This window comes from Macadamia integrifolia, chromosome 7, assembly GCF_013358625.1.
Source record: "Macadamia integrifolia cultivar HAES 741 chromosome 7, SCU_Mint_v3, whole genome shotgun sequence".
Taxonomy (NCBI): domain Eukaryota; kingdom Viridiplantae; phylum Streptophyta; class Magnoliopsida; order Proteales; family Proteaceae; genus Macadamia; species Macadamia integrifolia.
In genome coordinates, this window is record NC_056563.1 from 2,362,115 (window position 1) to 2,375,156 (window position 13,042).

Genomic DNA, 13,042 nt, shown 5'->3' on the forward strand with positions numbered 1-13,042 from the left:
TCCCCCCCCCCCCAAAAAAAAAATGGTAGATGATTTTGAGGACCATTTACCTCTAGGATCTCTATTCTCTAGAGAAGGAGGAGCCGACTTTAAGAGATGAAAATCCTTCTTGGTCTTAACTAAAAAACTAAAATAGTGTTAGAAGCAGCATTTCCTTCCATCCATTTTCTGTTCCACCAAGATCGTAACCTTCTTACCTCTGCTGGAAGAGAAGAAACTAAGCTGAAGAAGAAGAGGCAAAGCCATTGGAGAGATCATCTTTCCCACAAGAGTTCCACCAATATGGTGAGACTTTGAAAGGGAAGGGGTGGAAGTAGCAACCCTCCAACATGATTTCCTGTGTCCTTGAAAACTGTCCCATGGTTCTCTCATCCCTTGCATCCAAACGACCATATTTTACACTTCTTGTGGGAAAATTGTCAGAAATCCCACCCCATCAAGTCCCTTCTAAACAAGCGGGGCCTAAATGGGTGTGACTTGATTCCAATATGTGTTGTATACAAGGCTCTGGTCCAAGTTAGAACAAAATCAGACCATGGTTAAACTTGATATTGTCCAGACCTTTGTTTGGATTCTAAGTAATAAGGATCGGTATATTTTATAGATTTTTCTTGGATTTTATTTCCACTTAGTTGTGAAAAGAATTTCTACTCAATGGGTAGTAACCGGTATTTTATTCACAATAAGATTTTGATAATAGTGAAAATTGGCTCTTCTTTGGCAAAGTTCTGTGCTAGGGATGTTTACAGTACAACCCGATCTGATTGGGTTGGTTCAGCATAAGTGTGGTTGGTTTAGCCATTTGACTTGAAATAGTTCAATCGGTCCAAGAGAAGGACTTAGTAGAGTCCATGATCATATAAATATCTGAAAGCGTTTCTTCATGGATGTTTTGAATAAGGAGGGGTGGTGCACTGATTTTCAAAAGGAGAGGGTTGGGCAAGCCACTAGCTTTCTTGGAGCTAGCTGCTCAACCAATGGGGCACTGGGATCAGCATAAGTGTCGTTGGTTTAGCCATTTGACTTGAAATAGTTCAATCAGTCCAAGAGGACTTAGTAGAGTCCATGACCATCTAGATAAAGGACTAATCGAAGGTTTGGACTAAGACCTGTTGGGGTTAGTATTTGGTTCGATGGGCAGATCCAAATTCGTGTAAGACTAGTTTAGATAACTCATTAAGACAAGCTAAGGGAAGTCTAGAGGGGCTTAAGTTAAACCATGTGGTTTAATGTTGTGATTAGGTGGACCAAGTAATAGGCAATATCCTAGTGCAACCAGGTACCGATCTCTTCCCCTATTATTTTCCTTTGGAAGGCGATGGATTTGGTAGTTGCCGAATTTAGTTGATCACTCACTAGACACTAAGGCTTTAAATACTTAATGGTTATCCGGGAAGAGCCTAACCCGAATGGTCATTGTATTAGTGTAATGCATGGTTAGGAGTCAAAAGGCTTCAAGTAGTGGGATGTATAGTTGTACCATATTTTCTCAGGTTGATCAGGATTTGTAAGAATGAATATAATTGCATTCATATAAACTTTATATGTCAGACAGATGTATAGAAACCTGAGGCCTGTGTTGTTTTTGGACAAGAACACAAAGTTGGTAAACTTATGGAGTTCTTGTGTGACTGAAAGCAAGTACCTAGCTGTAGCAGAAGGAATAAATTTATGGACCATATGTATGTGCAAGATGTGTATGTTTCAAAGTTGATGTATGGGTACTACATGTTCTGAAAAAAACCATGGGAACCTCCCAATGTTTGGAAATGTAGGAGGGATAGGATTGATTTTACAAATTATCATGTATGTTAATGTAAGCCTATATTGACTATTATTGTTTTTCCATGTATCTGAAAGCGTTTCTTCATGGATGTTTTGAACAAAAGAAGGGTGGGGGGGTTGCACTGATTTTCAGAAGGGAGAGGGCTCTCCATGTATTTGAAAGCGTTTCTTCGTGGATGTTTTGAGCAAAAGAAGGGTGGGGGTGGGGTTGCACTGATTTTCAGAAGGGGAGAGGGTGTTGGGCAAGCCACTAGCTCTCCATGTATCTGAAAGCGTTTCTTCGTGGATGTTTTGAACAAAAGAAGGGTTGGGGGGGGGGGGGGGTTGCACTGATTTTCAGAAGGGAGAGGGTTGGGCAAGCCGCTCGCTCTCCATGTATTTGAAAGCGTTTCTTCGTGGATGTTTTGGACAAAAGAAGGGTGGGGGTGGGGTTGCGCTGATTTTCAGAAGGGGAGAGGGTGTTGGGCAAGCCACTAGCTCTCCATGTATCTGAAAACGTTTCTTCGTGGATGTTTTGAACAAAAGAAGGGTTGGGGGGGGGGTTGCACTGATTTTCAGAAGGGAGAGGGTTGGGCAAGCCGCTAGCTTTCAAGCTAGCGGCTCAACCAATGGGGCACAGGGATGGGAGGGGCACTGGGGTCATTTCCTAAGGGGACCCCAGCAGCATGCCCAGCCTTTTCGCTTTCCATTAAATGATTTTCTCCTATTTTTGGTTCTCCTGTATTTGATAAGTTGCACCAATTAAGACTCATTGGAGGATCCTGACTAGATTTTTGAATTCCTAGTGAAGTTCTACCACAGTAATCTGTTGGAAATTGTAGTGACATCAGAAAGCTTTTAACCATGTGCGTGTGGTTGACCTGACTACTTGTGCCAACCACTGCCTAGCGCAGTTGGTCTTACCTCTGTATGTTGATGCAGGTGCTGTTTGGCATGTCTCGAGTTCAAGACTGTCCATCCCTCTTCCCCCCAACTGGTTGGCCTATGGCCCATTGAGGATTGGAAAAAGATAACCTGACTTTTTGTCGGGTATGTGTAACCTTGTTAAAAAGAAGTGAAGATTAGCATGCTGCTTCCACTTCTCTTATGACACCCTTGACCCATGCCTGCTTGGGGCTTCAAAACCTTCTTCTATGTGAATTATCTAGTTCTAATTAACTTTTGAGGGGTTTCTGTTCCCAGCTTTATTCTTGTTATTTTTGTTGACTCTTATTCTTTATAATATTTGCTTAAGTTGGAAAGATTTAATCACTTGAGAATTTATTATTTGTTTATAAGCTGACATAATTCAAACAGTATGGGGCAACACAAGTTTATTCATCTCTTTGTACCACTATCAGGTCTCCTTTGGAGCCACACTTACTTTGTGATGCAGTCGGGCGTGGGAAGATTTGGGATTAATTTAGTACTTTGATTTGTTTCCTTTATCGTTAGTGTAGGGTGTGTTCAAGTTAGTAGGGAGATATTATTTTAGATTTCAGCTTCAAATTTAGGATAGTTGCCATTCCAATTAATTTCCATTAATTGAAGTTTTTTTCTCTTTAAGTAGCCATGTAACACGGTAGGGGACGAACTTGATTTTGGAGAATTGAATGAAGTGCTTTTTTGGTTGAAGCCATGGTTGCCGTGCATGCTTCCCTCCCTGCCCCTCTCTAAAACTCCTCCTGTCTTCTTCTTCCTTGCTGGTCTTTATTCCTGTTTGTTATACACCTAGCTGGCTGCTACTCTGTTCCTGGTGGTACATCTGAGAGAAGTTCTTGCGGTAAATGTCATCACGAACCCATCCATCGGTTCTAGAACTTTGGGCGAAGGATCTTCAGTCCTAGGCGACCTAACCCCTAGGATATTGTTCTCTGAAAAACTTCCTAGTACAAGATTGGAACTTGAAATCAGAGCTGGGTTTCCTTTCACCACCCAGATTTGTTTCAGCATCACCTTGGTTGAATAACCCTTGGAGTTTGGAGCTGTGTTCAGTTGATCCTTAGGGGCCTGAAGATTATGAAGTCTTACCCTAGATTTCAGATCAAAAGAAGCCCTGTTTGCTGAGATTTTCCCCTCAAACCAGTTCTGGTTTCGTGATCTGCTCCGCCTCTAATTTCTATCCAGAGGTTGAAGACATCCTCACTATCGTTAGTGACTCAATCCCCTTTATTTTTTTATTTTTATTTTTATTTTTTTCAATTTACCCTTCTATTCCTTTGTAATCCTCTTCATTCCCTATTTAAGTTTCCTTCATAGTTTACCCTTGAACTATAAATCACAATACCTGTTATGTCATCTTTTCGGGAAAATTACATGATTACCCACTTTTGGGTTTTCCTTTACAAAATTACCCACAAAAAGTTTTGGTCAACCAAAATACCCAAAATTAGGTTTGGGTTTACAAAACTACCCAAAACAGTGATTCTCCTTCATCTGCCTATTTGTTTTGTCATTTTTACCCCTAGCCCACCTCGGCCTCCATCAGGCCGCGCTCCACCTCTGCCTCCGTAAAGCCGTGCTGAACCTAGGCCTCCATCAGGCCGTGCTGCCACCTCGGCCTCAATCAGGCCGCGCTCCACCTCTACCTCCGTAAAGCCGTGCTGAACCTAGGCCTCCATCAGGCCATGCTCCACCTCGGCTTCCATCAGGCTGCGCTATCACCTCGGCTTCCATCAGGCCGCGCTGCCACCTCGGCCTCCATCAGGCCATGCTACAACCTTGGCCAGGGGTAAAAATGACAAAACAAATAGGCAGATGAAGGAGAATCACTGTTTTGGGTAGTTTTGTAAACCCAAACCTAATTTTGGGTATTTTTGTTGACCAAAACTTTTTGTGGGTAATTTTGTAAAGGGAAACCCAAAAGTGGGTAATCATGTAATTTTCCCCATCTTTTCTTTACTTATCTATTTAAACCTTGGGAATCTTAGTTTATTGCCATATTGCTACTACTGGTTGCTTTGCCTTCACAAAGTGATTGGTTGCTATTGAAATTACACAATTGCCATTAGAGGGTTGACTGAGTTCAACTTATTCTTGTGGGTCCATTAGCTATCCGATTCCTGTTGTGGAATCCGGATCCGCATCGCTTTGCTTGCTTCTGATCATAATTATCAAGGCGCCACCTAGGTGATAAGGTGGTTCAGTTTGGACTGGCGCCTTGGTCGCCTAGGCATCTTGTTGCTATGCTTCTAATATTGCGGTTAAGAACATTCAGGGGGCATCTGCCCATTTAATTTTATAAGCAGTACCATTGTTATAAATCATGTAGCTGTATCAATTTTGGTGATGACCAATTAGGTGTTTCGGTGGAGATTGATTTCGGTCTTGACGTTAGAATCTCCCTTCTTTTCATCTCGTTCCGTACAAACCAGAGAGCCTACATGAATGTGCTAGAGAGCGAGTTATAAGATTTGTTTTATTGCTATGTTTTCATTCTTAGACATTATTCTGAATCTTTTATTTCTCTTTCTGTACCTTTTACTCTATGGAGTTCCTTCCATTCGGATTCCTCTAGTTAATAAAATTTTCATATTTGATAAAAAAAAAATATATATATATATATATATATTTTTTTTGTAGGTATCAAGACCAACCTGTGGTCGTAAAGATCATGAAGTAAGACTTGGTTCATGTGACTGCTAACAATTTCCAGAAAGAGATCATCATGCTATCTGAAGTTCTGCATGATCTCATAGTGCAGGTATGTTTTGTTTTCTCTAATTCACTTAGAAGGGGTTACAGAGGAGGCTGATGAATCATTTTTTATATAAGGTTCCAGTGCCTTCATGAGCTCCTGTCTAAAAGTATCTGTTAATACAGAAGCAGAACTACTACTGTAAATATCAATAGTTGCTTCCATGGCTTCTAAATCAAGCAACTAGAAAGAGAAAAAATACAGCTACTCAAAAAAAGCAGAAACCGCAAAAGCTGTGAGAACAAAAACTCACCTGTTTCTTACCAAATCAAAGAACAGGTAATGGTTTCAAAGATTGACAAAGGGAAAAACCGAAATTTAAAACAAAAAAAGAGTTGTCTTTCTACAAGTGAATCTAGACCTAGAACCATCAACCTGAGGGATAGAAAAACAACCCTCTTAGTTGAGCAAATTTAACAGAAAATTAAAAGATGAAAACTTAACAAAAGCTTTGCAAAAAAGAAAACTGAATCTCTATTCTGAACCACCCAGGCTTCCAAATCTTTAAAAGTCAGAGATTGATGACAAAATGGGATACAGAGAAGCGGGAATCAGAGGAGGGGGGTGGATGAACAAGAAGATATCAACCAGTGAGCGCCTTGAAGCTAAGCTTGGGAGCTGAACACCCTTTTTCCTCAATTTTTAGTTCATTAAGGCTATATTTGGTATTCAACTTATGTGGGGGTAGTTTAGGTATTAAGAAAATTAATTTCATGATTAAGCAGTCGTTTTTCATGGAGAGGGACGATAGATAGAATCTTTGAGTTTAGGAAAAGAGGAGTGATATTTCTGAAAAAGTGTAGGGGGAACTTGATATTTCGCCACAGTTCAGGGGAGGGGAGTGATATTTCCTTTAAATAATAATAGTCTTCAATTGAAGTAAATCTTGAACAGATAAGAACTCCAACTGTGCAGATAATAACTCCAATCTCCCCCCTCACGTGTAGCATGACACGTGGAAAAATAATGTAGACTATGAAATCAAAAGCATAGCAGACATGGTATTATAACCTCCAATAATAGCAGCAGTAAACATTATGCCATGCATGTGCCAATCGTCAAACAACTGCAATTCCATCCTTAAATCAAGGTACATTATCCAATTAAGGGAATAATGGCATTCTGGTTAATAACCAGAAAATTGAAAGGGGTCACCAGGTAAGTAAAGAGCCAAGGATATGGAAGGGTTTGTAATTATTGACCATGGGTAGACTTGGAAGCAAAAGTCATGGGAGAATAAGAGGTAATAGAAGGGGGTAATTTTGGAAAACAACTTTAAAAGGGGTAACATCATGACAAAGAGAAAGGTTTTCTTCAACCTCCAGCCAAAACAAGGAGGTGGAATATAGGTCTTGGTTTGGAGATGCTACTTGCTTCATTAGACCACAGATCGACATGAAATTTTAGGTGGAGAATCACATCCCACGGCCCTCTCGAATGCAAGAAACAAACAGGACAATTAGCAAGGTTAGGTTGAACAAAAATCCTTGAAATCAGATAGGGTGGTAGTTATAGGTTCAGGTCTGATTTTAAGAACATATCTCACTACTCACTTTGAGTTTCGACTTAAAACTTGGTATACTAGGTCACCTCCAAGAGAAATACTAGTAACCGGCAGAGGAACCTCTTTTTTTCTGGTAATTGAGAAACAAAGACCAAGGCAGGGGTGTCTTCATCGTTGGTAGTTGTGCAGCGGAAACCATAAATCATTATATCAGCAAACAAGGGATTAGATAGCAGCGAAAATCAGGGGCGCTAGGTAGAGGAAATCATCATCTTCTACTCACGATAGCACATTAGTTATAGGTATTCAGCAGTAATAGTAAATGGATAACAGAAAACATATAATCAGCAGCAAGTAGGTCCTCAAACACCTATTTGCAGAAATCAGAAATCACCAACAACATTAGTTCGATTCTTTGACCAGCAGTAGAGAAAAACCAAAAATCTTCCGACAGTAATAGCATATCCAAATATCTTCTTCAGGCATGTTCTTCATAGACATACATCAATACTCATCAGTACCTAGTTCTTCTTAGAGAGAGAAGAAGAAGAAGAAGAAGAAAAGAGACTGCAAGAGTGGGCGGCCGATTGTGTCTAGTTGTAGTCCCCTTACTGTTATTATATATTAACCAAAGAGTTACAATCAAATAAGGTAACTAGTACCTTGTACAGCAAGAAAATAAAAATGTAGAAACCTACTCTAATTATGAAAGACAATAAACAAAGGAATAAAACCAAAGAAAGTAAAGTTATTGTCATGTGAACAGTGCAATAAGACCAAAAAACCCTAAAATCTCAACAATGTGCAAAATAAAGGGTCAAGTAGATTACTTTATTTATTCCATGCTTTATATGAAATTGCCTTTTTTTTTTTTTGCTGAACTAGTTCATTGGAGCATCCGACCATGCTCCATTTGTTATTTTAACCGAGAAAATGGAAGGAGTAACTTTGGAAAACTACCTCAAAACATTTAGACCCAGTCAGTTGGATTCTCGGAGAGTGCTAGAATTGACTCTTAATATGTCTCGAGGTATGAGTTTTCTACATGAGAGGGGAATCATTCACAAGGAGTTGCGACCTGGTAATAATTAAAATTTTTTTTTCTTCTCAATTAAGTTTATTTGCAATAACCGTGTAGTACGTAATCACTAATTGGAGTCATTGAACTGTCTTTTTTTTCCCTTGCAGAAAATGTTTTGTTAAGCTTAGACCATGAGAAACTCAAGTTGGACTTTGGGGTGGCTAGAGAGGAGTCTCTCCAAGCAAAAATTGACACTCGGAGTGCGGCATTACCCTGGGTCGCTCGGGAGGTAACAATCATATTTTGCTCCCACTGTTTGAAAATTCTGTTAATTACCTGTATGATAATGTCATTGCATTGTTTTGTCTTGATCAGTTGCTTCAGCAGAGTGTGCATAGTTGTGACCTCTGTTAGTTAAAACGGGAACGGCAAAAAAACATTGTTCGGTACGGGCATGTTTTAAACGGATCAAAACGTGAACGGGACGGTCAAAAATACGGTCAAATACGAAAAAAACGAGAAAAATAAAAAACGGACGGTACGTGTTTTAAACGTTTATATTTAAATAATACGGTGTAAAAAAAAGGGCAATATATAGACATAAATTGACATAATAATTCTCTAAATACCTGGATAACAATCAAAATAAATATAGATAATATCCATATTTCAATTCAAATTCTAAACCTATTATGTCATGAAATAACATCAAAAATATATCCATCCAAAGATTAATATAAGATCCAAAATACACCATTCAAATATCCAAAATACATCATTTAAATATCCAAAATCATCATCCAAACTACATAATCCAAAATGTATCATCCAAATTACATCATCCCATTTCATTAAAAAAAAAGCACAAGTGTATCATAATATAGAATTAGGTTGATCATGAATAGGTTCAACATATGTCTCTTCAAGTCTCTCTGTCTCCAACTCAATGTTTACATCAGGCAAATCACCAAGTTTCTCTAGGTCAATAGGTTTTGTATCCTGAATTGCTCGGCTTTCATACTTCTCCTTCATCAAAGAATTCATTCTAATGTATACCAAATCTTTTAACATTTCTGGAGTTAACTTGTTCCTCTTATTTGTTTGTGCTGCGTCCCAAGCACTCCAATTCCTCTCGCAAGGAGAGGAACTACAAGGTTGGCTTAAGATTCTGCAAGCAACCTTCTGAACCACAGGAAGACAACCACCCATATATTCCCACCAAATCCCTACAAATTAACACAAGTAAACACATATAAGGATGATATACAAATAGAAATATAAACTTAATTAACTAACAAACTTACTTGGATGGTTAGTTTTCATTAAAGACTTTCCTGTGATATTGAACAAATTTGGACTCCTCCTTCGATACTCAACCATTTCTGCAGTGAATTGCTCATGATCTTCTAGAGGAACCATGGTTGCCACAATACATTCTTGAGCTTGCACAACTGTACTTGTCTCAATAAAAAGTCCACCATCAAACAAATTATTAGGATTTAAAGCTGCAGCAAGCACATGAACAGGATGAATTATATTCTTTTCCACCCTTGTATCAAACAAATCCAATATGGTAAAGTACTTTACTCCATCACTCTCCTTTAACTTCCTCAATTTTTTTTCCCTAACAGTTGCTTCATACAAGTAACATGCAGTGGAACCATCTGAATCAACAAGGCGAAGAATCCTAATGAGAGGATCCATAAAAGCAATAACCTCCTTTGCCTCTTCCCATAATATATCAGATTGAATTATCCTGACAGTCTTTAATGCTATTTCAACACTATTGCAATGGAAGCCTCTCCATTCAGATGATGCAACCAATAGCCTTAACTCATTCTCAACTACAATAAGAGATTGGAGCATTAAAAAATTAGTAGCAAACCTTGTCTTGCAAGGCTGCTTAATCTCTTTGTCATTTGTGAATTCCCTCATTAAGGCTATAATAGCTGTGGGCCTGTGCATATAATCCACTACATGTTTACCGTCATCGATAATTTCTCTCACCCATCTAACATGCTTATGGATATCCTTTAAAAGCAAATTAATCCCATGTGCAGCACAATTTGTCCAATACATGTGAGACCATTTTCCAATCAACATATCACCACAACAATTATAGTTAGTACCATTATCTGAAACAAATTGCACAACATGTTGTGGTCCAAGCATTTCAATAACATTAGATATTTCTCTAAAAAGATATCCAGCAGTAATACTATTTGAACCACATTCAATACACTTCAGGAATACAGCCCCACCAGGAGAATAAGCTATCACATTGACCCAAGACCTCTTCTTTAGGTCAGTCCAAGAATCAGACATTATTGTGCAACCTGTGTCACCCCATGTTGACTTTATGTTGCTCACATATTCCATGATCTTTACCTTAGCTTCAGGAATTAAACGGGTACGAAGAGTAGAGTAACTAGGAATAACAAAACCCTGACCATAGGCACAAGCACCTTTCATCATTTGAATAAAAGATTCTGTTTGAATAACATTGAAAGAAATATTATTCTTAACAAAAAATTCTCCTATCATCTTTTCTAATGACTTCTTGTCTTGTTTAGCAGCCAACTCTACCATTGTGGTTTGATGAATGCTCCTACCAAGAGAATTTGTGGAGCCAATTCCACTTTCTAGGGTCTCATTCGTCCTTTTCTTTTTAGATGCACTCAAACTCATTTCTGCACTGGCTTTAGCTTGAATATGATCAGGGACTTTTGTACAAATTTGAACATCATGGCCAGTCAAGCAAGCCAAATGAGCCTTCACTCGAGTAACACTACCAGAGTAGTCAAGTTCACAATAATTGCATTTAAAACGGCTCGGCCCAAGTTGTTGTACATGTTCCCAAAACTTATCCATTTTTCTAACCATTTTTCAATAATATCAAGTACCTACATAATATGCAATCAAATATTTATTCAAATTGAACATATATGATGAGCACATATGAGAATTGAGAATAAAGAATTAACGATTAACAATCAAATATTCATTCATATTTTAACAAAGTATACTAAATTGTGGAACAAAGTGATTCTAATTTACCAAATAATTTCTGCAATTGAACAGAGAGAAACATTTTCTCCTATATAACCCAGAAAAAATAAAAAGAAGATGCTAAATTACAAGAGGCTGGAAGCTATGTATGGTCTCTGGAAGAATTATTCCTTGCATCGTATAACCAGTAGGAGAACCATCAACATGGCTATGTATGGCTCATTTAACCATACATAGGTGCCGATGATCTATGTTTGTCTATGAAAGACAAAGTCTCCCACTTCAAAAGACCTCTCTAATCTATGTTTGTCTATGAAATTTTTCATTCTGCCCTGAGCTGATCACAGATTCTCCTTAAGGAACTGGAGATTTGTGTCTCTATCCTTCAATTCTTCCTCAACATCTTGGACTTTGGTGGACCAAGGAATGTAAGATAATAATGAAGGTGGTGCCAGTGTGCCACTCCATAGAGAGCTTCATAAGGAAACATCTTAATAGTAGAGTGGTGACTTGTGTTATACCACCATTCTGCCAGTGAAAGCCACTTCACCCAATTCTTTGGCTGAGATCCTACAAAGTGTCTCAAATAATTTCTAGGCATCGGTTCAGTACTTCTGTTTGACCATTGGATTTCCTTCATTTAACCATCAACTCGGACTATGTATGGTCTCCGGCATGAGGATTATATCTATGTATGGCTCATTTAACCAGATCACAAAATATAAAGAAATCAAAAAGGAAAAAAAATCAAAAACCTCTTTCTGCAACAATAGAAACATGGGTGAATCGAATCCGGTGTTTGAGCTCATCCTTCGTCCTTCGTCGTCCATCGTCCGTCGTCTGTCGTCCGTCGTCCGTGGTCCGCTGTAGTGAGGTGAAGTCGAGCTCGAGTCCAGTACTCCAGTCATTCAGTCGTCCGTCGTCCGCCGTAGTGAGGTGAAGTCGAGCTCGAGTCTAGTACTCCAGTCGTTCAATCGTCCGTTGTCGTCGTCGTCCTGTCTCCAGTCTTCCAGTCGTTCGTCGTCCATCGTCTGTCGTTCGTCGTCTGTCGTCTGTCGTCCGTCGTCCGTCGTCCGTCGTCGTCCAGTCGTCCAGTTCTCACAGGTGTTTCCACTGGCCGTCGTCGTCGTGGATCGTAGAGACGTAGACAACTCCGGCCACATCGTGTTCACGAGAAACCGATAACAAATCTTTGATGACCAGTCATCCGTCGTTGGGAGAGAAGAAGAGAGGAAGTGAGAGTTAGGGTTGAAGTTTGAAATGAGGGATTGTGATTTGGGAATGGGCCAAAATCGAATGGCCGAGAATGATCAATGGAGTGAAATTTTAATTATTTTTTAATATCCTTTTTTTGATAGTAAAAAAACGGATACCCGTTTGAAACGCGTTTTAAACTTTAAATATGCCCATTCCCGTTTTTTACCGAATTTCTGTGAACAGTTCGGCAAACGACGTTTAAAATGTAAAAAAAACGGTTCGGCATTTAAAACGCGTTTTAAACGCGAATAAACTAACAAAGGTTGAGACCCTCTCCTGACAATTCAAATCCACAACCAAATCGCACTTAGCTGGGCGATTCTCATCTAAAATAGTAGTTTCCTTAAAAGATGGAGAGAAATATTCTCCGACCATATGAGGACTCCTAGAACAGCTAGGACTGCCGGAGTTTGTAGCCACTGTCCCTTCTCCCACAGCTTTGGCATAGGTTAAAGCATGATGGTTTCCCTTTTTTTTTCCAACGCCTCATCTCCTCCTCCTTCCTATCTCTACATTGGGTGGTAGAGTGTCCCAACTTTTTGTAGAACCTGCATCGTCCAATATCATTCTCATAAATAACACGCTACTTGAACCAGAAAAGAACATCCTTCCCCGACTGCCTTCCCTCCACCTGTATTTCCTCTACCCGATTTCCACCCAACATCACATCCACAAGAACCGTTGCATAGTTACTCATAGTGGCATTTAAAGTTCTTCGATCCAGAGCCACAGGTCACCTCGAGGCTTTCTCCATCGTCAACAGAATTTTCACGTGCTAGTTTCCATTGGT

The 13,042-nt window shown here is 39.3% G+C and overlaps 2 protein-coding genes across 2 annotated transcripts; one reads left to right on the forward strand and one right to left on the reverse strand.

Moving 5' to 3' along the window:
* The first annotated feature begins 5,311 nt into the window (after positions 1 to 5,311).
* Positions 5,312 to 8,400, forward strand: LOC122084183 (serine/threonine/tyrosine-protein kinase HT1-like). The gene is made up of 4 exons (XM_042652264.1): positions 5,312 to 5,467; positions 7,851 to 8,046; positions 8,154 to 8,275; positions 8,362 to 8,400. The coding sequence occupies exons 1-4, from the start codon at positions 5,432 to 5,434 to the stop codon at positions 8,398 to 8,400; spliced, it is 393 nt and encodes a 130-aa protein (XP_042508198.1). The 5' UTR covers positions 5,312 to 5,431.
* A 1,426-nt stretch (positions 8,401 to 9,826) lies between these two features.
* Positions 9,827 to 10,857, reverse strand: LOC122084184. Its single transcript, XM_042652265.1, has 2 exons — positions 9,872 to 10,857; positions 9,827 to 9,830 (listed from the first exon to the last, which is right to left on the reverse strand). Exons 1-2 carry the CDS (start codon positions 10,855 to 10,857, stop codon positions 9,827 to 9,829), a joined length of 990 nt encoding a protein of 329 aa, XP_042508199.1.
* Positions 10,858 to 13,042: the final 2,185 nt, after the last annotated feature.

Bases quoted from the DNA above. Each gene is read 5' to 3' on its own strand.
- LOC122084183 (XM_042652264.1), top strand. From the start codon at position 5,432: ATGCTATCTGAAGTTCTGCATGATCTCATAGTGCAG. The intron at 5,468-7,850 runs GTATGTTTTGTT...TTGCTGAACTAG, and splicing joins TGCATGATCTCATAGTGCAG to TTCATTGGAGCATCCGACCA. The intron at 8,276-8,361 runs GTAACAATCATA...TGTCTTGATCAG, and splicing joins TACCCTGGGTCGCTCGGGAG to TTGCTTCAGCAGAGTGTGCA.
- LOC122084184 (XM_042652265.1), bottom strand. From the start codon at position 10,857: ATGGATAAGTTTTGGGAACATGTACAACAACTTGGGCCGAGCCGTTTT.